The following is a 24,650-nucleotide window of genomic DNA, read 5'->3' as shown; positions in this document are numbered from 1 at the left end:
TTAGCGCACAGTCGCGAGCCTACTGTTTAAGTAGCGTGCACTAAAATTAATAGTCTTTAAATGTAAAGTTCATGTTCTGTCCCTTTTTAGCATCGTTAAAAAAAAGGATGCAGATACTCTAAATTTGGTTTAGAGAAAGACAACAGAATCGGTGCCAAAGTCATGCTAAACTTCCAATAAAATATTTGTATATTACATGATATCGTATGAGTAATTGAACATCCAAAACTAGTCTTCAAAATAAAATATTAAATATATTGACTAATATTGAACACGAGTAACTTATTCAAACATAAAGGCTACATTTATTTTATGTACATAATAGTTTTATTTATAATAATTTAAACACGAATATAACAACAAGACTAGTAAATGAGAAGTCAATACGTAAACCTACTACATAATACATATCAAACAAAATAATTACAGTAGCCAGTAAGAAAACTGAGTTTGTAATGGGCTCTTCTCAGACGTGGGCGCGTTTGGTACCCTCGTAGCTATAGTTTTAAGTTGGCGTAAAAATTGTCACCACTATAATGTCATCATCTTACAAATGCAACATCCGACCATCAAAAAGTGTAATTTATTAGGTACCTATGTTGAATAAATCATTCGGCTTTGACGTTGAAATATTGTACATCGACCGAGAACGAGACTTCGGCTTCGAAGACCGTCGTCTCTGTCACTCATACCTATGTGACGTTTTGTCGGTCTCAACGACAGAGCCAACGCTCTACGAAACCGCTATCTCTTTCTAAAGGCCGATGTACAGTATTTCCTGCCGGCTACTGTAGTATAGAACTCACAAAAGTTCTATAGTACCTATAAATAAGTATGTAAAATGCGTACAAAATATACAACGCGTCTATCGTAACATTAGTATGAGTTGTTATGTAAAGAAGTGACCCTTAAGAGGTCATTCCAGTACGCAAAAGAAAGTGATGTACCTTTAGAATGAGATAGCAGATTTGTAGAGCGCAGTTTCTGTCGTAGACCGACATAACGTCATATAGGTATGAGTGACAGAGACAACGCTCTACAAATTCGTAATGTCATTCTAAAGGCCGATGTACATTACTTTTTACCACGTACTGTAGTTTTTTAATTAACCCATATTAATTAGTCTATACACAAATACATACATAATGTACATGAAGATATTCCAATTATTACAACCCACAGCACCATTTCCTTAATGAATAATGCACTTATATATAATATCTCTCACTCGGCTATACTCACGTGTTTAGTCGACGTTCGCCCGACTAGTTGCGAGCCCATCCGGGGTCCAATGTGTGTGTCGGGGTTCGTGACAATGGATGGATGCTACCCTCAGCGTGGAAACCGCTGTCTGACGCTAAGACAAGGGCATCAGTCGTGGGACAGGACACTGTTAGCTCCGCTTGCCTTAATTGCGGTGACAGCTCCAGCGATGAAGATCAGCAAAAACTGTCAGGAGACGATCTGCAGCTGTCTCCCCCTCCACCTCAGCCACCCTCGCAACGGGCTGTGCGGGCAGCGGCGCGCAGTCTTAACCGCGACGCGTGCGCGAACTGACTCCCTTGAAAAAGGACCCCGGATGGGTTCGAAACTAATCGGGCTAACGTCGACTAAACACGTGAGTATAGCCATATAATGGAAATCACTCACGATAATTTAAACTTTAAAATATAGCACTTATTAGGAACGCAATCGAGGTAACCAGAGATAATCACTAGCCTATCCGCGGATAGAGTGGCTAGTAGGTATTGAAAGTAAATTATTTGTATTACTTTTTGAATATCTGTTTACAACTTACAAGCTCGGACGTGCACTTTCTGCTAACTTCGTAATGTTATCGAGTTTGTTACATTTGTGAGTGAAGTTAGTGGCAAGTGTCGAGCCGTGAGTATTTCACTATGTAATACGTATTGATTATGTTTTTGAGGAAGTGTGGCAGTTTGACCCTTGGAGAATAAAATGGCATGTGGGGGGTCGGTGTCGCTAGGAGGGCGTGTGCGGGGGTCGCGGCGCGGGGTCCGGGGGGTCGAGCGCGGAGCAGCGACAGCTGCACGAGCTGACCGGGCACTCCGAATGTTCACTGCAATACAAACGACATTTACATTTTATAAAACTGAAGAATACGTATTCATCTATTGATTATGTATGATCAACATCATCTAAGGTTAATTTTAAAAATATAGTTACTAATCTAAATATATAAAAGGAAAAGGTGACTGACTGACTGACTGACTGATCTATCAACGCACAGCTCAAACTACTGGACGGATCGGGCTGAAATTTGGCATGCAGATAGCTATTATGATTTATGACGTAGGCATCCGCTAAGAAAGGATTTTTGAAAATTCAACCCCTAAGGGAGTGAAATAGAGGTTTGAAATTTGTGTAGTTCACGCGGACGAAGTCGCGAGCATAAGCTAGTATACTTCAAAAATCAAAAATATTTTAGCGATGTTATCAAAAAAAATTACTCAATAGGAGCTATTTGTCTTCCTAAGTGTTAGCATACCATTACGCATTATTTCTAACCTGCTTCAACAAAAATGCAAGATGATGTACACGTCACCTAAACCACTGCAGCAGATGCGCGGCGTGGCCGCCGTGCCGGCACGCCACGCACCAGCTGAACCAGCCGCCGAAGGTGGCGGCGGGCGCGGGCGCGGCGGGCGGCGCGGGCGGCGCGGCGGGCAGCGCGGCCACGCCGCCCGCGCCCGTGCCCAGGTGCAGCGAGCACACGCCGCAGCGCGGCAGCGGCTTGCGGCAGTTCGGACACGACGAGATTTGCTGCAACCACATACGACCGACTCATGGTCACTGGCGAGATACGTACGTAGCCTGAGACGTCGGTCAGACCAAATAAAGGATGCCGCTGTAGGGGAACTGCTTACGCTAGCATCTAGCCACTCGGGCATATATTGTAAGAAATAGCGTCAATAGTTCAGTTGCTCCCGGCCCGCCGTAGTGTTAAGTCCTTCCTTATCAGTTGTCACAGTATTTAATCTATTTTATGTAACTGCAATAAATCCCTAATGAATTGGTGAACTTGGTGTTATTTGAACCTGATAGACTGAGCAAGAACACGGCGCTATCTAGTGGTAAGGTGAAGCCACATAACAGGTAAACTGGTAACACTAATAAACCCCAAACACCAAACCCTAAACGGTTGACACATCTATCTGCGATGCAATCCACGCGGCAGGAAATGGAAAAGCATCGGAGCAAAGATCGCACCAAAGGGGAGCCACGATTCTCAAAGCTGAGGGAGAGACGCAGGAAGAAGGTACGACGCTTGACTAGCTGGGCTGCCATACAGTGGCTTGTCCGACTGCCGATTTTGTGGTCTTGGGTTTAAGTGACATGACGGTTCTGGTTAATAAAGTCAGTAGGGTTTCCAGTCAAGAAACTCTTAGCAGTTGGGCAGTTTGCAGTAACATAACCTCCTATCTCGAAGAACACCACAAGCCGTTGGTCCTGCGCCTGAACCCTGACCAAACACATTGGATTGCCAGCTCTGCAGATTATGAAAGGAAGTAGTTTTTTTTAATATTCCCCTTTCCCCTCCAACTAAGCGTGAAGTTTGTAGGAGTTTGAACTCAGTCCGCTCCTCAACCGTTGAGCTATTGAGGCTCTGCTGTGTTTGCGCACTATAATATCTCCCGTGTTGGCAAGTATTGTAGAGATTGACCTCTATGGCCTAAATTCGTCAAGATCAATGTCAAAGGTTATCAAACTAAATTTATATGTCTAAAAGTTAAAATTTTAACTCAAACCTGAACTAATCCTGCACGTTACATGGTTTTATACCGTCTTTCATGGATAGATCAATCACTATCTTTGCAATAAAACAATCGCATGCGTCGATGATGAGTTTGCTCTCAAACGTTACGCGATCCTGGAAACTTATTTACACGACGATAAAATGGTACAAACTGACCTTCATCTTAGCGGCAGGCGGGGGCAGCCTCGCGAAGGCCGGGCGGGGGCGCGCGTGCGCGGCCGCCGCCACCGGCTTGCCGCAGTAGGTGCACGCGACGCCCGCGCTCGCACTCCCCGCGCCGCTCAGCTCGCCCGCGCCCGCCGCCGCCACCCACGTGTCCAGCAAGCAGCGCGGCCACCACAGCCTCCACGCGTCCAGCAGCTGCCTGTACTCCGCCAACCACGCCCGCACTCGCGCGTCTCGCAGCAGCTCCGGCGGGCAACATCGCGCAGCAACCAACGCGGCAGACTGCACGTCCCCGGTGTTCTCCAGCCAGGTCTGCAGCACAGCGATGCCGTCGTTGCTGATGCCGGTGAGCAGCAAGGCGGCCAGGTCGCCGCGCGCGCGCAGCTCGTCGCAGATCCGCGTCACGTAGTCGTGCAGTTTGGTGTCGGAGAGGAATATGCACGCGAACGCCACCCGGTCTTCCAGGCGCATTTCTGTTTCGTTCTGTGAAATAGTGATTTTTAAAAAATCGAAATTGCTTGAACTATAATCGACGCATTTTAAACTGAGTCGTCGAGTTATCTGTCTGTTTCGCTCGCACTTACCTACGACCTGTAAGTGCGAACGAAACAGACTGATAACTCGACGACTCAGTTTAAAATGCGTCGACTCTAGTGGTGTATGTAGAGATTACAAAGAATGAAATTAAAGATACTACTTTTGTACTAGCAACTAAGAAGAAAGCAATATTCTGTACAATAAAAAACAATGTATGCATGGAAAGCCGTACTTTTAGGACAAGTATTTGTGATCTTTTTAGTATGGTTTTATGTTTTGTACTGTATACTGTGTCAGCGCTATGGTCCCAAATAAAAATAAAAAAATCATTTGTATGTGTCAATGCGATCGGTTGTGTCAGCGTTGAAAACGTATCTTTTGTGTCGACTTGTGTGTGTGTGGGCTCAGTGTGGTATACTCACGAGCACGGCAGTGTAGTCGGGCAGCGGGTCGGGCGCGGGCGCGTTGGCGGCGGCGAGAAAGTGCAGCAGCGCGCGCAGGTAGGGGTCGGGCAGCGCGGGCGCGGCGGCGGCCAGCGCCTCGCGCCACAAGCGGTCGTCGCCCGGGGCCAGCGCGAGCGCGGCGACACGCAACCTGTGACATGCTCAGCTTTAGTTCCCTAGTACAAGCCAGTCGGCCAGCCGGCAGCGCCCTCGTCCCTTACCGCGGCTCCTGCGCGCGCGCGAGCACGTCTAGCGCGGTCCTCAGGCGCAGATGGAAGGCTGCGAGCGCGGCGGCGCGGCACGGCGTGCCGGCGGCCTCGGCGCGCTCCACGCCCGCGCCCGCGTTCTCCCAGCCCCAGCCCCAGCCGCACAGCTGCAGCGCGCGCGTTCGCTCCGCACTCCTGACAATTTTATTTTATTTTTATTTTATTTCGACAAAATGAAAAGTGAACATTTTACACCACACTTTTAGACCAAACCACTAGATAAAAACTGAGACTGGTGATTGCAGTTTGCAGCCCAAATAGACCGTAGTCTGTGCTAGGGCTGACAAAGATCATCGACCTCACACAACTTATAGATTTTGGACTTCTTAATCAAATAGGTAATAACTTATTAGATGTTAGTTAACCTTTCATACAAAACATTTATATACAAAACATTCATACTAACATTCACCTACCACCTAACAAACCTAGCAAACCTATACATTTCTTACTATACAGTAGGTAGATTATTTTATTTATTACAATTATATTAGACTATTCAACATGAGGATAATGCAATGTTTCACGCATGTTCCGGGCGCCGCGCCGGGACAAATCCCAAGTATACCAGAGTAAAACCCTCGATAGAATCCTGAATGAAGCACGGGGTTTAGGGGCGCCCAAAACGTTTTACTCCTGCGTTGAATACTCTACTTTTCACACCTCACGAGTCAATAAAATCAAGGCTAATAATAATAAAAACAGTATTCAATAAAATAATTTATTTACAACATTTCGGAAAGAAGTTCTTGAGGGAATTTTCAATATTCTTTACTGTTTCTTTGAGCTATGTCGGTCGCTTTTGTTCTTCTGCGACTTTCGGATTTGACCGCTGATCGCCAACTGAAAACTTTACTGACCTGTAAATAGTAACTTTCCGGTTGGGCAGATCGGGCAGCAAGGCGGCCACTACCTCGGACCGGTACCCCTCCCCGGGCGAGCGCAGCACGCTCCGCACTCCGGGGTGCTTCCACGGGCTGTTGCGAATACATCCTGTAATCAGAGCTTTGCTTACACTTTGGATTGTTAGATCATTTCATTACAGTTACAGAAATACAAAAAACCTAAAACCTTCATCTAAATCTATATATATATTACAAAAAAAATAAAAACCGACTTCGATACACAAACACTAAAAATTGAAAAATAATTTAATTTATTACTGAATATATTATGTATACAAGAGTTAATATAGTTCCATAATAATACTTTTTGGTGCCGGTGCCAATTAGCTTTAGCTGCGCGAATCGTCTAGACTTCATATTTTTATGAGACTCCACAATGGCACCTCATTGGCACCGACCCCAAAACTTTGAAGTATACCCTTTCAAACAAAAAAAGAATTTTCAAAATCGGTCCAGGCGTCTTCGAGTAATCGGGGAACATACATAAAAAAAAAAAAAAAAGATTGCGACGAATTGAGAACCTCCTCCTTTTTTTGAAGTCGGTTAAAAAGGAAAAGGTGACTGACTGACTGATCTATCAACGCACAGCTCAAACTACTGGATGGATCACGCTGAAATTCGGCATGCAGATAGCTAGGTATAATAGGGGTTTGAAGTTTGACAGTTTTGAAGTGTCTATAAAGAAGTTTTATAGTTAATATTTTTACAATTAGCAGTATGTTAAAATCTCATAGTTAAAGATCAAACATAAGGGTGTAAAATAGGGGTTTAAAATTTGTGTAGTCCACGCGGACGAAGTCGCGGGCATAAGCTAGTATACCTATAAAAGGAAAAGGTGACTGACTGACTGATCTATCAACGCACGGCTCAAACTACTGGACGGATCGGGCTGAAATTGCGCATGCAGATAGCTATTATGACGTGGGCATTCACTAAGAAAGGATTTTTGAAAATTCAAGCACTAAAGGGATGAAATAGGGGTTTGAAAGTTGTGTCGTCCACGCGAACGAAGTCGCGAGCATAAGCTAGTTCGCTATAATCCGCCCAAATAGACGAATCTGTATAGTACATAATGTAGACAAAAATGCAGTTTCTTACATGGTTTATTTATGCACGAATAAAAATGAGATGGTTGAAAGTTTCATAGAAAGTCATAAGTTTCAAAATTAATATTAGTAAATTTATTGTTTTAGGGCATAGATAATCGTGAGATAAATTGATATCTGGCTAGTTTTAGATCTAGAACAACAAATAATAGAATGAACTATCTAATCTATCAGCTTTATGAAAAATGTACTAGGTACCTACTTTGTCAAAAAGTTTGTATGTCAGGGTTTCCTGACTGGAAATGTTGGCAACACTATTGTAAGCACCTTATTATCCCATATTCATACAAGTAAACTATTTTATTTCACAATAAATATATAAACGTTTTGGTTAATCGTACTCGAAAGCTTATGTTTATCTTGAGAAAACTGAGAACGGTCTGCGACCAAAAATTATTAAAAACTGTGTACTTTGCACTAGTGCAGTCCATACTTTCGTACTGTATCACGGTTTGGGGTGGATCCAGTAAAAAAGATATGTTACGATTAGAGCGCGCCCAAAGAGGTATTCTTAAGGTCCTGGGAAGCAGACCTCGCAGGTATCCTACGTTGGCACTCTACCAAGAGTGGGACGTGCTGACTGTTCGGCAGCTCTTTATCTCCCAGGTAATTTTACGCAAACACTCAGACACAAATGCTCAATCTGAAGTAAATGCTAATATCCTACAAAGTTGCAAACAAAAAATATTCAAAATTTTGCCGTAGAACCGCACTTGCCGGTCGACAATACTTCTTCCTTAGTTCTAAACTTTATAATAAAATAAATGACACGCTAAATATATCTAAGCTCAACAAACTAAATTTAAAAAAAACAATATACGCTTGGCTAAGGAGTCTTGACTACTGTGGGGTTGAGAAATTGTTCGCTGAAGCGAACAATTTCTCAACTTCATAGTGGTTAAGACTTAGTTAAGACTAAGTTAAATAACAGCTAGCTATGATTGACCTCAGTCACACACACACACACACACACACACACACACACCCACACACACACACGCACACACACACACACACACACACACACGCGCACACACACACACACAATATTGTTACTAAAATAGCCTAATTTAAATTTAAATTTGTACTCCATATTAATCGATGGATCCAAGGTGTAAGGGTGGTAAATTGGGCGGAATAGAAATATACCCGGATACGGAATAATCTACCACCTTACAAAGATTAGAGGAAAAAAAAAAATAATTTTAATTTACTTTACTTGATCTATCTACCTAGTAAAGAATAGAAGCTAGCCGTCGACTCCCTTGTAATGCATATGAGGTGTTATAAATGAAATTTGCTAGATGTTAGGCAAAATTGTTTTTAATGTAACTTTTACCGGGGTCGCTTAATACAGAATGATGGCTAATAATGCTTAGTTATTCTAGCTTAATGCCAAGACTTAATTTAGATACATTAGAATGACTTAGGTAGATAGTACATAAGATCTATGTTTTAAATTTAAGATGCCATTGGCATGGAATAGACAATGACACAGTAAAATTCATAAAATTGTTTCAAAATAAAAGCTCAGTAGTAAAGACAGGGTTCTTACTGTACACATACACTAAGAAGGTTCACTAAACTGTTGCAGGATACAAACATTTGCTTACTTGTAGGTGCGAAGACTGCAAGGTAGCTGGACGGCATCGGCCAAGATCCAAAACTCAATTTATTTGATTCTTCACAACCGAAATGTTTCATTACAAAGATTTTCACCAAGTCTTATCCATAGCAATTAAGTTGTCAACGTGAATGTGCAAAAGAAATAAATACGAAAACCGAAAACGCAAACGGAAAACTAAAACGGAAAACTGAAGCTAAACGTAAAACGTAAACGTAAACCCTGTAACAAAGAAAAACAAGATTATAATTTGTGCTGTGTGAAAATTTCGACACGTGGAATTTTCCCGATCAAACACAACTCACCTATTGAACTCCTGGCCACCAATGGTTTTCAGAAGTCCACCCACAACCCATTATCCTCATTTATTTGGGAAGTTAAAATAACTGGAACTGAAAGAAATCATGAGATTAGGATTTTCTCTAACCAAACCGCCATTTTGTCGAATCCACATTACTTGATTTTTCACTCACCATAACTGATGAAACATTGAAAATACGTTAGGATGACTAAAATTTATGACTATTGTATTTTTCCAGGCGAAGCCATGGGCGAAAAGAAGTGAGATTTTCCTGGAACGAAAAAAATTCGTCTTCACATGTTGACTCCAGGAAAATTCTAAATCTCAGCAATCGGTGTTGCCAGACGCAACCCGAGTGTGGCCGCTCTCAGTTAGTTTGATCATAAAGCCAATTCATTTTTGAATATTTGCGGAACCTAAGGATATATTATAAGAACCGTTTTGTTAATGACTTAACAATAAACAAATGATATTATGGTTTTATTTAATTATTTTGTTTTATTTTTACGACAATTGACAACGAAGCAAACGCCATCTATTGTGGCTCGAATGAACTCTGAACATCGACCCACGCGTAGTTCTGCACCTTGATGCTAGGTGGCACCAACATACTTTGAACAAAATAGATTTTAATTAAAAGCGAAACGCTAATTAGTAGTTCAAAATTTACAACGTCACAATACTTCCCCTCCTACGAAAAGGTTCAACAGGTTGAACCACGCTGCCCTCAGCGTCATCCAACAACTACTAACAATTTGCCTGAAACAAACAAACAAAAAAACACAGAAGTTACGCGTGAACGCACATCTACTACTAACAAGGAAAATTGTCTAACAAAATAAATATACTGAAAACAGTGTAAGGTTTTATACATTATACTTAACTACACAACCCTAACTTCTAAAAAGAATATATACAAAAAAACTTCATGGTGTCTAAGACACTTGAGTGGAAACATCTTGGCATCATTCTTCAGCTGACTGATAGAATGCGTCTAGGCCTACGGTGGTTCACTCTTTTAAACTACCATCGTAATATTTGTTACTCAACAAATACGGAAAATCTGGTTGTGAACGGGTCCATCTGATATGGTAACCGTTCTCTATCCCATTCGGAAAAATAAAACCGAATCAAAATCGGAATATGAGAAAAAAAAAATAACTCTCCTAGAAAATAGATCTCGGAACAGAATCGGAAAAATAACAGAAATGATCCATTATCTAGAAGGAAAACGAAAACAAAACACAAAACCCCCCCCTTTTCGTTATCCCCAAAGTACGATATTTGCATTTTTACTTTCTCAACCGGTTGGTCTACCACAAGCATTCCAATCATCACATATTCATCCCTACATACATCCACTACATTCCTCCTCAACTGAACCATGGTAATGTAACTGTTAACTCAGAACATCACTACACTCATTCAAATTCCTAATTGAATATTGATAACTTAAATATTCAAACAGTTTAGACCAAACTAAGTAATGGCAAATATCTACTTCTTAATATCCTTAATATGCCAAGTGCCTATTGGGTGGTTGTCAGCTACTCTAACTAGTTCGTAAACCAAAGGTGACAAAACCTTGACAACCCTGCACTTTTCATACTTAGGTGCCAGCTTAGCTGCGAAAAATTTGTAGCGTCGCTTTGTGGATAGGTCTTTTTCCACACTATATCCCCAACAGAATAGCTTGCAGACCTACGCCTTAAGTTGTAATGCGTTGCATACTCTGCATGAGCCTGAAACAAATTTCTCCTAACCTGACCAAATATGTCCTCCAAAGTTCCAAACTTTCCTGCGTATTCCTCCCTTGGAATTCCGGCCTCGTACTCCTTATCCGTGTCCTTATAGAAGGAACCATTTAAAACCGGTTCTCTAGCGTGGACAAGGAAGAACGGGGAGAATCCAGTGGATTCATTAACCGCACTGTTTATGGCGAACTGGACCTTGTACAGGTTTTCGTCCCAGGACCTGTGGTTATCTTTCACAAAAGCGGCTACAGCAGTCATAACAACCTTATTGTACCTCTCAACAAGGTTAACTTGCGGAGTGTACAGTGGTGTGTAGTGTAATTTCGGAATATTATAACGCTTAATGAGATTACGGAATTCAGATCCTGTAAATTGGGACCCATTGTCCACAATCACAGTCTCTGGAACACTATGGTTCAAAAATACAAAATTCTCTAGCGCTTTAACAACAGCGGCACCTGTGGCACGCCGTAACGGAAACAACATTGTATATTTCGAAAAACAACACGTCACCACAAAAAGAAATGTAAATCCTGATTTAGACCTAGGCAAAGGTCCGACTAAATCAGCCGAAATGACCTGAAAAGGTCTCTCGCAGACTTTAGGCTTCCCTAGCAGACCTGGAGTGGCTGATGTCGTGTGTTTATACGCAGAGCAAGTATCACAATTCTTAACGTACTCAACCACGTCCTTATACATACCACGCCAAAAATATCTGAGGGATAATCTGCGATGAGTTTTGAACACACCAAAATGACCTGCAGTTGCGTCTGCATGGTTTTGTTGCATAATTCTAAGGATGTCGTTCTTGTGGACTACCTCTTTCCAGTCGAACTCACTGAGAAGCTGGTATTTACATTTACTGTAACGATATAGTTTATCGTTCAAAATACTAAAATTCGGAAAATTTGCTGGATTGATTTTACAGCCATTAAATGTTTTGTCATACCAGTCATCTACCAAAACTTGTTGACTAGAGTTATCATTACGATCACCAACTACATCTACGTGTATGAGTCTCGACAAGGTATCCGGAACTACATTATCACAACCCTTCCTATGTTCGATAACAAAATTATACTGTGATAATCTACAACCCCATCTGGCGAGTCGTCCTGAGGGATTTTCTAAATTTAAGAACCACTTTAGGGATGCATGGTCTGTGATAATTGTGACTGGCTTGGAACCAAAATAAGCCTGAAATTTCTCCACTGCAAAAATCACAGCTAGAGCCTCGCGTTCCGTCGCGCTGTAATTCCTTTCGTTTTTATTTAGGCTCCTACTGACATACGCAATGGGATGATCGCAACCATCGGTTTCTTGCGTTAGCATACCGCCAACACCATATGCAGAAGCATCACAATGTATTTTGAATGGTTTTTCAAAATTCGGTACCGCAAGAACAGGTGCGGTTACCAACGCATTCTTCAATGTATTAAATGCTACCTCTGCCTGTTCGCTCCACTCAAATTTAGGTGCGTTCTTTCCTTTACTCGTTAGTCTATTGAGTGGTGCAGCGATGGTTGAAAAATTCCTAATAAGCGCCTGTACCAAGAACAAGTGCCTAGGAAAATCTTTACCTCCTGTGCAGTTTTTGGGGTCGGAAAGTTCAAAACTGCGGCAACTTTTCCAGGATCTGTGCGTAAACCAAATTCATCCACTATATACCCTAAATATTTCAAAGAGTTTCGAAAAAAATTACATTTATCAAAATTTATGGATAGTTGAGCCATTTTTAGTTTATCCAGAACTCTGTTTAATAAAATTAAATGGGTTTCAAAATCAGCAGAACAAATAACAATATCATCTATATAACAAAATACTATTCCATTTTCAATATCACTACAAAAATTTTGATTAAATAACTGGTCCATTAACCTCTGCTGTCGTGCTGGTGCACCGCATAGGCCAAACGGCATGACTTTAAATTTGAATAACCCTCTACCAGGAACTGTAAAACTGGTTTTTTCCTGAGAGTCGTTAGCTAACGGAATTTGCCAGAAACTTGAACTTAAATCAATCGATGATAAAAACCTTGCCTCTTTCAAGCTATCTAGAATTTGTGGAATGTACGGTATTGAGTATGAATCCCCCTTTGTCACTGAATTTAATTTCCTGCAATCTAGGCAAAATCTCCAGTCTCCATTTGCCTTTTTCACTAAAATTGCTGGATTATTCCAAGGGCTTTCACTCGGAGTAACTACGTCCATTTCCAGCATCCTATCTAACTCTTTACTTAAAGCTTCCTTCTTTTCGGGAGAAAGTGGATATTGTTTTATTTTTATTGGCAAGGCATCACCGGTGTCAATAACATGTTCAATTAATTTTGTTCTACCCAATCCAATTTTCTCTGAAGAAATATCTAAAAATTTATTTACTACAGACTGGGCTAATTCTTTCTGTTGAGATGATAAGTTTTCAAAAGAAGTGATGGTATGAATTTGTTTATTATCAATCGCACAAATATTGTAAAATTGAGAAGGTGCCTTAATTAATTCTAAATTATCAAAATGCCAGGGGCTAACTGAAATGTTTTCCAAAGTCACAGCCAAAAATAACATCCGCTATTATAGAGGGTACTACAAAAAATTTTATTATGTGAGTTACGGAATTATAAGTAATCGGAATAAACATATAACCCATGCAATCAAGTTTGTCTCCATTTGCCACTGAAAATGTGGTATCAATACTGCTATGCAATTTATAACCGAATTTCAAAAAAACCTTGTGCGCCTGGTTACCCAAAATTGACGCGCAAGCACCGGAATCTAGTAAACCTGTAATCTCAAAACCGTCAACAAAAACCTTTAAATGTGGCCTAAAGTCTCGTTTATCCACTGAATACAGAACTGTGTCAGGTAAAAGGGATGTTTTGTTGTTAATGACCAAGTTCTTTACTTGTGTCTCTGCACAGTTCTTACTAATTAGTTTTTTGAATTTTTGTCCGGAGCGGGTTTACTAATCGCCTTTTACTACAACTTGGACATGTCTTTACTGTAAAGTTCTGACGTCCACACGAAAAACATCTAATAAATTTCGGAACTGTCCTGCAAAATTTAAAGGAATGGTTACCCTTGCCGCACTTGTAACATAGTTGTTTATTTGTTTTCGTAAAATCAGTGCCTTTACTTGTATCAACCTTAGGTGCAGGTGTGACTGAAAGTGTGTTTATCTGTTTTGTCACTTGTTTGTAAGCAAACTCTGAACTTAAAGTTGCCTTACTGTTAGTAGGCTCAGAAAATAAGGCGGAACGCTGCCTCGCAGCCTCTAGTTTGCGACACTTTTCCTTCAACATTGCGACAGACTTAATGTCAACAAGAGCTAATTGTTCTGAGTAAAAAGGGCGAATATTATGTAATAAAATTTGTAACTTTTGTTCTTCGGAAAGTGGTGTTGACAACCTTGAAAACATGCAAAACATTATAGCGAAATAGATAGACACAGGTTCTTCAGAGCCTTGTGTTCTTGCTCGAATTTCACCTAGCAACCTGTAGTCATAATCTACTGCATCAAATTCCTCTAAAAATAAAGTTTTCAATTCTGACCAAGACGAAACTTGACATTTGTTGCCTCTGTACCATAACAATGCTCGGCCTGTAAAAAGATGAAATGCAGAAACAAATAATTTTCCATCTGAAACGCCATAAGATCTTTTATATTCCTCAACGCGTTCGATGAAACTGCGGGGATCACCCTGTCCGTTGAAATTTAACTTCCACTTGGCAACATTTTTATCACCAGTGCAGTCAACGGCGGTACTCTCGGAATCCAGTGATTCGTCGTGAGACGACTCATTGTCAGCATCTAATCTGGAAATCAAACTCTGCAACTTTGTATGTAATTCACTCTTCCTACTTATTAAGCTGAGTTCGGAACACTGTATTCTCAAAATTCTAAAGTACAAATGTGAAGCTAAAGCTTTAGACCTACAGAGGGCATGTCTATCTTTAGTGTCAGAACACTTTTTTAATAAATCTTCTAAGTCTTGAAGTTTTTTAGTAATAACCCCTAACTCACTTTCAGAAGTGAAATCCGTCTCTAAAATTGATTCAGAAGGAATTTCCTGAATTAATTGTTTTAACTGTTTCTTTAAACCTAGCACTGTAGGTGCTGGAGTTTCGGAACGAATGGATACCTCATAACACAATTCGTCCTTCAAAAGTGAATGAAACTGGGCAAAAGTCTGTTCCATTGTGTTAAGTCAAAACACATTTAACAAAATATCGAGCTTGTGTAACTGTCTATGTTTAGCCTTATACAAATTGGTTAAACACAAACACAAAAGAAGTTATTTAAACTATTAAATATACACAAGCAAAATACACAACAAAAACAATATTCTTAAGTCTATCCTAACTATTTTATCAATTATGTTCCTATTCCAAAATATTGTTAATAATACAAGCACATATTATTACTATAGTAAACAAAATATAACAAAATAAAACTTCCCAAAATTGAATAAATGATTGTAAGGTGCAGTATCACCTTTATGAGTACACAGTGTGTTACAACCTTTACAATTACAAAAGTAAACAGGCAACAAAGTTGCAATGAACTCTGACTAGCATATTATCTTTCAAAAAAAAAAACAAAGAGATTGTGCAATGGTTTGATGACTGTTACTTTACACTTTTAACACATAACCTAAAATACAACAAAATCTGTTTCTAAATGTCACTTTAAACTACCAGCATTCACTTAAACTTAACATGTTTTGTGTGTGAAGTAGCTTTTATCATAACCTTAACACAGCTCTAAACAAAATTTCAACAAAATAATGAAGTATCAAGTCACTGAAAAAAAAAATTGTTCATAACTTCATACTTGAACTTAATGTAATCTCTGAATATAGTTTATATATTTAGTTTCACAAGTTGTAACTCTTAGTATTTATAAATGTATGTGTGTAACTAGTTAACAGCACATAGCGTTTCAAAACTTTAATTATACTAAGTTACCGGAATTTTCAAACATAAGATGTACTTACTATTGAAAGCAATACCCAACAACAACTCAGTTAAGCAATGTTTATTACTAAACTGAAGGCAAACATTCACTTATACACCTCCAAGGTAAGTCAAATAACATAATTGAACGGCATAAACACCATTTATAATGTGTTAATTAAATAAGAAAAAAAACCAATGTTGGACTATACTCAGAAAATTACTTAAACTATCAAACAAAATTTCTAACTATTAGTTATTATTTAGTTAGTTAACCATAAAAAACAGCTTAGTGCTCTTTGCAATGTGTCACTACTTAGAAAATTGTACAATCAGCGGAGTACATTTCATAAAATTCACAAAATTTCTCAAAATATACTGAAATAACTATATAAAAAAACGTTCGGGCGCCATTTGGGAAGATAAAATAACTGGAACATAATTGATGAAACATTGAAAATACGTTAGGATGACTAAAATTTATGACTATTGTATTTTTCCAGGCGAAGCCATGGGCGAAAAGAAGTGAGATTTTCCTGGAACGAAAAAAATTCGTCTTCACATGTTGACTCCAGGAAAATTCTAAATCTCAGCAATCGGTGTTGCCAGACGCAACCCGAGTGTGGCCGCTCTCAGTTAGTTTGATCATAAAGCCAATTCATTTTTGAATATTTGCGGAACCTAAGGATATATTATAAGAACCGTTTTGTTAATGACTTAACAATAAACAAATGATATTATGGTTTTATTTAATTATTTTGTTTTATTTTTACGACAATTGACAACGAAGCAAACGCCATCTATTGTGGCTCGAATGAACTCTGAACATCGACCCACGCGTAGTTCTGCACCTTGATGCTAGGTGGCACCAACATACTTTGAACAAAATAGATTTTAATTAAAAGCGAAACGCTAATTAGTAGTTCAAAATTTACAACGTCACAAAGGGATGGCTGCGGCGCCCGTAACACAGGTTTACCTAGCACGGACGCCAAAGCACTCCTTCAGGTTCTTATATTTTTATTGTTTCTACCTTTTTTATGTGTACTTGTTTTAAGGAGTCTTTGTCGTGTATAACATTTTTGAATAAATAAATATAAATATAAATATAAATTTCATGACAGGTGTAATACGTGTGTATGGAGATGCGCTTAAGAAGTACAACTTTAATTAATTAAACGGTGGGGGACCTCGTGAGTGTGTCCCTGGTGGAGGGTCCACATCGGCGCACGTCGCTGATTCGCTGCTGTTCGGTGTTCCCGTGACCCACACAGGAGCCCCGCTGGGTACAACCCAGGTATTCCGGCCGTCTGTCAGCCGGCGAGTCCCAAATACCTTCCCTGGCTGATTGGCTGTCTGGCTGGTTTCCGGGGGGGATGCGTAAACGCATTTCTCAGCGATAAAAAAAAAAGGTCAGCTAGTAACGGACGATTACCATCTTCGACGAGCGACTTGCTGAGGGCCAAAAAATGCCACAGTCCACTCAGTGCCTCGTCATCAGCGAGGTCTGCGTTCTGCCAGAGGTCCGGCTGAAAATATACACTTTTACATATCATTTTATTTTGAAAGTCATAAAAGATGTCTTTTACAATAGTGTGGCTAATTCCGTTGTACACAATCTCTAAACTAAACTAAAATGGTACATCTAAATCTATTACTATCCCTTTCATAATGTTGCTTGCGGAAAAGGAGAGCACTAGATTTAGACCTGTTAATTTAGTTTAGTTTAGAGATTGTGTACAAGAGAATCGGCCCCACTGTCAATTTAATAATAGAGAAGTTTCCAGTTTTATTGGAGCAACGTTGTACGGTGTTGGAGCAATAAATCTAAATATAATATAAAAGAAAAAGGTGACTGACTGACTGACTGACTGAATGACTGACTGACTGACTGACTGATCTATCAACGCACAGCTCAAACTACTGGACAGATCGGGCTCAAATTTGGCATGCAGATAGCTATTATGACGGAGGCATCCGCTAAGAAAGGATTTTTGAAAATTCAACCCCTAAACGGGTGAAACAGGGGTTTGAAATGTGTGTAGTCCACGCGGACGAAGTCGCGAGCATTAGCTAGTCTAAATATATAAAGGGAAAATGCGACTGACTGACTGACTGACTGCCTGATCTATCAACGCACAGCTCAAACTACTGGAAGGATCGAGCTGAAATTTGACATTCAGATTGCATATAGCTATTATGACGTAGACATCCGCTAATAAAGGATTTTTGAAAATTCAACCCCTAAGTGGTGAAATAGGGGTTTAAAATTAGTGTAGTCCATGCGGACGAAGTCGCCAGCATAAGCTAGCTTTTACTATACTGGTTTGAGATTTCTTGTTCATTGTACGGAACCCTTCGTGTGCGAGTTGGGCGGTTTTTTATATTACTAGCAGTTGTACATAAAATGCACAAAAACGCGGATAGAATAACTAGGAATAGCGCGAGAGCTCACCTTGAGCCCGTAGTCGGTAGAGGCCCGCGTGCGCGCCACGTGCGAGATGTCCGGCACGTGCGTGTAGAACGCCGCGTGCATGCGGCGCAGCGCGCCCGCGCCCGCCCACGCCAGCGTGCCCGTGGCCCCCCACGACAGCGTCACGCGCTCGCACACCGTGTACTCACTCAGGGACCCTACACACAAAACATAAGGAACTGGTAGAGTCCTAGTGGTTCGTTCCGTACTCACCATCGTTCATTACTGCAATATCAACTCTTGCTAGGAAACTGAGCTCTCTTGCTTACGCTGTTACAAAGATTCGCCTAACTAACTATTTGTTAACTGACGTGGAAACTGCAAAGATAGTATAATATTTTGCTTATTTTCACAGTATTATTATGTCTTATGGTATCTCGATATTGGGTAGGTATTGCGAGAATTTTTGTATTACAAAAAGGGCAAGAAATTGATGATCTCTGATGAACTAGAAACCGTAAATAGGCTTGCGACCCCTGCGCTCCGCCTCAAGAAACTACGAAAGTCGTTTGTGGGAATGGGAAGAAGTGTGATCTCTTAGTAAGTATAACAAAATTACGCAGTCAATTTTAAACTTGCCTTTGTATAAGTTTTATCTCAGAAACAATGGCACAATTCCGTTGTCTTTCTCTAAACTAAATTTAAAGTATCTGCTTCCTTTTTTTTTTAACAATGCTAAAAAAGGACAGAACATGAACTTTACATTTAAAGACTCTAAATTTTAGTGCACGCTACAAATTTAAACAGTAGGCTCGCGACTGTGCGCTAAAATCACGGGTTTTACCATCAAAAAATTAAATTTAATACAGTCAAACTGTGTCTGTCCTTTTCATATTACATCAGTAAGAAGAGTATGCGAGTACTCTAAAATTAGGTTGTGTTCAGAATCAGTATGAATAAAGGGTTAAAAAACTCAAAGACTACAATATTACCAGATAGTGAGAGAGCCAATAGTCGCGCGCACTGCGTGGGGTGGCAGGCGAAAGCCGCCAGCGGAGCCCCGCAGATGGTTATGTCCCGCTCCACTGCGGATCCCTCTTCGGCCTCGGCTTCGGACTCTTCCAACGCCGCCGCAGCTGACACCTGCTTCCAATGATGCACGATATTGGTTTGCGCTCAGTGGTTTCCCCCGTCCCTCCAAGCAATGCGCCGAGTTCCCATAAATTCGTTCGGAACGGGAACCCCCAATTGTAAACTTTGTTTGGAACAAGAACTCCCAATTGTACACAAATTTGTTTGGAACGAGAACCTCCAATTGTACATTTTAATTTAAATAATTATTAATAACTTTTTATAACCTCAAACTATTTAAAACACAAACTTAAAGAACCTTACAACTCTCAATTTAAACAAAAGAAAAAACAAAACTTTAAAAAGAAATGAATTCAGAATAAGATATATCTCACCACACTGTCGAATGAGTTCTGAGCTTTATACTCGTGCGCCTGCTGGATGTCGTGCAGGCGCAGCGAGTTGGAGTCGCGCTGCAGCGAGATGAGCAGGTTTCGTCTGCAAAGAGCAATCCGCTTTAAGGTCCAAATGCATTTGCATCGCGGTGTTGGGACCATAATAGGCATTAGCCAATTAGCTAGTGTTATTGCTGTTTATGGGAAATCTTACCAAGATTTCCCATAAACTACACCAGGCACATTCCCCTGCTCAGGAAAACGAGCTAATAGAGAAGTGAGAAACTGCACGTCATTGGTCGCAGATAATGGATATAAGGCATGTTCACGTTGCAAGTCTTTTTATCAATGGTCTTAACTGTCTCTCGTGCGGTGCTACCGTCGCGTCGTGTCATTTGGTGCTTTTGGTTCTCAGTTTTGGATTTTACTTTGGCTTGACGGGCAATAGTATATTTCATTACAAGTGTGGAAAGGCTGTCATTGCAAAGAGTTCCGACAAAGTTGACAGCCGGAACAAGTTGCAATGACGGTTCCGCACGTGTACTGAACGACTATTTTTAATACAGTTGCGAAAAAATGAGGCAATTTAATAAAATAATAAAAACACAATAAACTCAACTAACTTAACATTTATTTCTTATAAAAGTTATAATCCACATATACATTGAAATTGGTACAGTTTTTAAACAACTAAACTCGCAAAGAAAATTCCTGAAACATGGCGCCAACCGTAGAATATAAGCAGTTTTTTTTTCTTCACCCATTCTGGTACGCAAAGGGAACTATGCCCATACAGCCAAGTCTTCAGTAGAAGTTTTTTATTGATATGAAATGAAAATGAAATTTAATGAGATGAAATGAAATGAAACCTAACCAAACTCATTCAATCAAATCATTAAATCTGATATTGAAACAAATTAGTAGCTTCTTTTTAGAAATATACGTATTTGCATGAATCATAAAAACTTCTATGATTTTTTTTAGTAAAAACTTCATGGTTGGTTTTTCTTTTTAATAGAAATTATTTTGACAGTTGGGAAAGAGAACGCACGAGTTCGGGAAAGGTAAAAAAAAAACCACGAGTATGTAATAGCCCACATCCCGCACGCTATACGTCCCTGCAATACGCCACTTTTTGAGCAACTGTATTAAAAAAGCTATTAATCTTCAAGGTGTTTTGTAATGAGCAATAGAAAAGCACCCTTACATTTTTGCAGAATGGTCACACCTGACCAATCACAATCATAGTGCGTCCTGTTCACTTTTGTACAATTGTGCAGAAGAGAGCGCAATATGCTAGCTCAATTCAATGAACAAGGTATAGGGAAAAGTGTTAAGACGCAAATTTCGTGGCTCTAGAGTTAAGACAAATTTTGTGGAGGATTGCTTAGCGGAATTCAGCACCAGATTGCGAGATCTGTTACGCTTACCTGGTAGGGCTCCACTGAATCTTGCGCGGTGGCTTGGGCAGCTGTAGAGAGAGCAAGGGCTGCGCCAACGAGCGCGCGTCCCACACCGCCACGCCGCCCTCGCCGCGCGACGCCACGTGCCAGCCCTGCGGCGCCGCGCTCGCGCCGAAGCACTGCCGCGTGTTGGCCACCCCGCACGCTTTGCCGCCGCTTTCTGCTCGTAATGGATCAATATCATCACCATCATCAGCAGTACTAATTGTGAGATCTATAAAGCGAACTTTGACTTTGCTTAGACGTAAGACGTTAAAACGTGACAGTGTTATATCGCTGACATAAATCCGTCTCATTTTAACTGAAACTTAAGTCTGAGCAAAGTCAAAGTACCCTGTATAGATCTCAGCCTAAATCCTTAACTTTGTAATAGGATTGTCTGGAAACGTGAAAAACTGGTGTTTAATTAAAAATTCGAGTATAGTTAACAATTTATATGGTCCTTTGTTTGAGCTTTGAGCCGTTTTGACCATTGATTTTATCGAAATAAATGTTTTTCGGTAATAAAATATCGGTCGGTCGATCCGGTAATCTGGCAGAGACTAGTAGGTCCCTATCGATCGTGGGCCCTGGGCACGTGCCCAGAGTGCCCAGTGGGAAAGAGGGCCCTGATGATTTTTCAATAAGTTCACGTTTTATAAAAACTGTGAACTTGTTGAGAGACATCTCCAAGATGTCTTCTGGAGAATATTAAAACGAAAAATCCCAACTCACCACGTAGATCGTAAATCTTGAGATGCTTCAGGTTCATGGAGGCGACGAGCGTGCGCGGCGCGAAGGCGCACCACGACACGGTGTGAGCAGTCTCCCCCGTCGCCACCTCCGCCACGGGCCGCGGCGGCTCCGGCGCAGTGGGGGACGAGCTCTCTACGGGGATTTTAGAACCTTTTTAGTGCCAAAGAGATCTCTTCGATGAGATATTGATAGATAGATAGTGGTGGTTAGTGAAAAACCTAAATCTACACAGGGAAGCGTTGAGCATCGTACAGTTACCTATAAAGTCATCTGTACTGCAAGTGTGCACGTCCCACAGCAGTATGCAGTTGTCGCTGCGGTGCTTCTCCAGCCCCACGGCCAGCAGGTTGTGTTCCCTGCGGTTCCACGAAACCGAGTTGCAAGGACGAGGGTACCGCGCCACTAGCACATGTAAAAAAACATTAAATAACAAATCTAACATTATATTAGGGTTAGTATTTTTATAAAGTACTAGCATAGCCTTGAAATATACAGTCCAATTACGAATGTACTTGTACAGAGCAACGGTGGGGTGGGTTGGGGAGTATTCGCGTAGTCTGCGCGTTTGATGGACGAGGGTTTTTGTGAGCGTGGTTTTAAATATTTTAAGTGTCGTTTAGTAAGTTCTATCATAAAATGGTGCATTACTGTTGTGTCTATGCGAATTCTAAACAGAACAAGGGTCTAAAATTTCACCGATTTCCCCGCGATTTTAATCCCAATTTTGTGACAACCCTTGCATATTTGCGTAGGAACACGTATATACCTACACGAGCGGCGGCATCGCTCGACTTCAAAGGCGTCGAACAACTGGTAGTATTTCGTTAAACTGTGGTACTAGCTTATGCTCGCGACTTCGTGCGCTTGGACTACATAAATTTCAAACCCCTATATTATCCCCTCAAGGGTTGAATTTTCGAAAATCCTTTCTTAGCAGATGCTTATGTCACAATAGCTATCTGCATGCCAAATTTCAGCCTGATCCATCCAGTAGTTTGAGCTGTGCGTTGATAGATCAGTCAGTCAGTCCGTCACCTTTTCCTTTTTTATATATATATAGATTTTACAAAGACTTTCACCTTTAAGTGATTTTATGAATATGAAATCCAATTTTACTTTTCTTTAAAGTTAAATCTACAACACTAAGTTTTTGATTTAAACACAAAGACAACCTAACCTCCTTTGTTTTCTCTAAGCAATGTGTCATTGCGGAGTAAATTGTGTTGTGTGGCTCGACACCAAACAACCAACAACAACACACAATATTGTGTAAAATATATTTTTTTTTAAATATTTTGATTACCAAATTCCCTTCCAACTAGTCCAAGGGGGTCATAGGTCTGTTTAAGGCTAGTCAGTGTGACTCTGCCGCTGGCATGGCCCAGTGCTAGCAGAGGGTCAGGGTGGTCCGCTATCGCACTGACGTCCACACAGCGCACCCCACTCCCACTCTGTGACGCCACCACTACTGCACCTCGGGTTGAAGATAATTGAGTAACTAGAGAGAAAAGAACCCTTAATTACACAGAAATAACAATCATTACAATACAAAAAGTGTAAAGGCAGCCTAATTACGAAGATTGATGTCTTCTAGTCTAGGCACTCATCTATCATGCATACAGGAAATCTAAGGGTTGATCTAAAGCCTAAGATGTGCATACTCAGCATAACATTATGCATAGGTATATTCCACAAGTCACCACAAGTAGTGAGCCTAACTTAACTCTTCCAAAAGTCCATTGTCCATAGACATTTATAACTTTAAATGTAGTAGGTAAGTACTTTAAGATATCAATACCCATATTATAAATGCTAAAGTATGTTTGTTTGTCCTTCAATCAGCAGCACAGCAGATTGATGTGATTTTTGCATGGGTATAATCAAATACCTGGAGAATGACATAACTTCTTTTTATCTCGGAAAATCAAAGAGTTCCTCCCACTGGATTTAAAAAACCTAAATCCACGTGGACGAAGTCGCAGGCATCAGCTTGTTTATCAATACAAGTTCAGATACAAGTGTCAGAAGTACAAGTGAGTGAAGATACAGTATCAGATACAAGCTAGCCCTTGACTGCAATCTCACCTGCTGATACGTAATGATGCAGTCTAAGATGGAAGCAGGCTAACCTGGAAGGGGTATGCCAATTTTTACTAAGCCAGCCCTTTGGTCTCTACATGGCAGCACGGCTTCGCCGATAAGGTAGTAACTAGCCATGGCCGAAGCCTCCTACCAGACCAGACCAGAAATTTAGAAATTATAAAATTCCAGACCCCTGCCAGGAAACGAACCCGGGACCTCCCACTAATAAGACCACAGTGCTTACCAATGCTTCAGGGAGGTCATCATTCTCGTCGTTATAACTAAAACGAAGTAAGTGAATAATAAAACTTAGACTCATACATGTAGTCTTCTTTTCGATATCTTGAAGCCGAGAGACCTCGTATAGGGTTATGTCCTGACCCCATACAATGAACTTATCTTGATGCACAGGTGACCAAATCACATCTAGTTTGCCGCCCGACATTATTTCCATTCAATGAAATACTTGGGTGTGAAAACAACAGATTTCAGAACTTATTTACTTTTCGAAAACATGGTTTTTATTTACGGCAAATTTACAAAAACAATATGTTATTGGTCTGTGTACAAAAATATTTTGATTTTGCGTTGTTTTGACATATTCATGATGACTTTCTTAACTGGTTTTACGGCTCTGGGTTCTTGCCCTTTTGACTTTTTTGA

At 40.5% G+C, this 24,650-nt stretch overlaps 1 protein-coding gene and 1 long non-coding RNA gene across 2 annotated transcripts; both read right to left on the bottom strand.

Annotated features, from left to right (window-relative positions):
- Positions 1–623: 623 nt before the first annotated feature.
- mio (GATOR complex protein mio) lies at positions 624–24,571 on the bottom strand. Its single transcript, XM_034976289.2, has 15 exons — positions 24,309–24,571; positions 23,209–23,403; positions 22,164–22,307; positions 21,885–22,037; positions 21,138–21,330; positions 19,708–19,810; positions 19,234–19,384; positions 18,284–18,459; positions 17,264–17,357; positions 6,050–6,182; positions 5,145–5,324; positions 4,903–5,074; positions 3,935–4,426; positions 2,567–2,784; positions 624–2,080 (listed from the first exon to the last, which is right to left on the bottom strand). The coding sequence occupies exons 1-15, from the start codon at positions 24,439–24,441 to the stop codon at positions 1,984–1,986; spliced, it is 2,634 nt and encodes an 877-aa protein (XP_034832180.1). The 5' UTR covers positions 24,442–24,571; the 3' UTR covers positions 624–1,983.
- Positions 8,937–10,126, bottom strand: LOC138403354 (uncharacterized). Its single transcript, XR_011237620.1, has 2 exons — positions 9,298–10,126; positions 8,937–9,216 (listed from the first exon to the last, which is right to left on the bottom strand). It is a non-coding gene; the product is annotated as an uncharacterized lncRNA (long non-coding RNA).
- Positions 24,572–24,650: the final 79 nt, after the last annotated feature.

Source organism: Maniola hyperantus, chromosome 15, assembly GCF_902806685.2.
Source record: "Maniola hyperantus chromosome 15, iAphHyp1.2, whole genome shotgun sequence".
Classification (NCBI taxonomy): Eukaryota; Metazoa; Arthropoda; class Insecta; order Lepidoptera; family Nymphalidae; genus Maniola; species Maniola hyperantus.
Note: the sequence above shows the minus strand (reverse complement) of the source record. Positions and strands in the feature narration are given on the sequence as shown.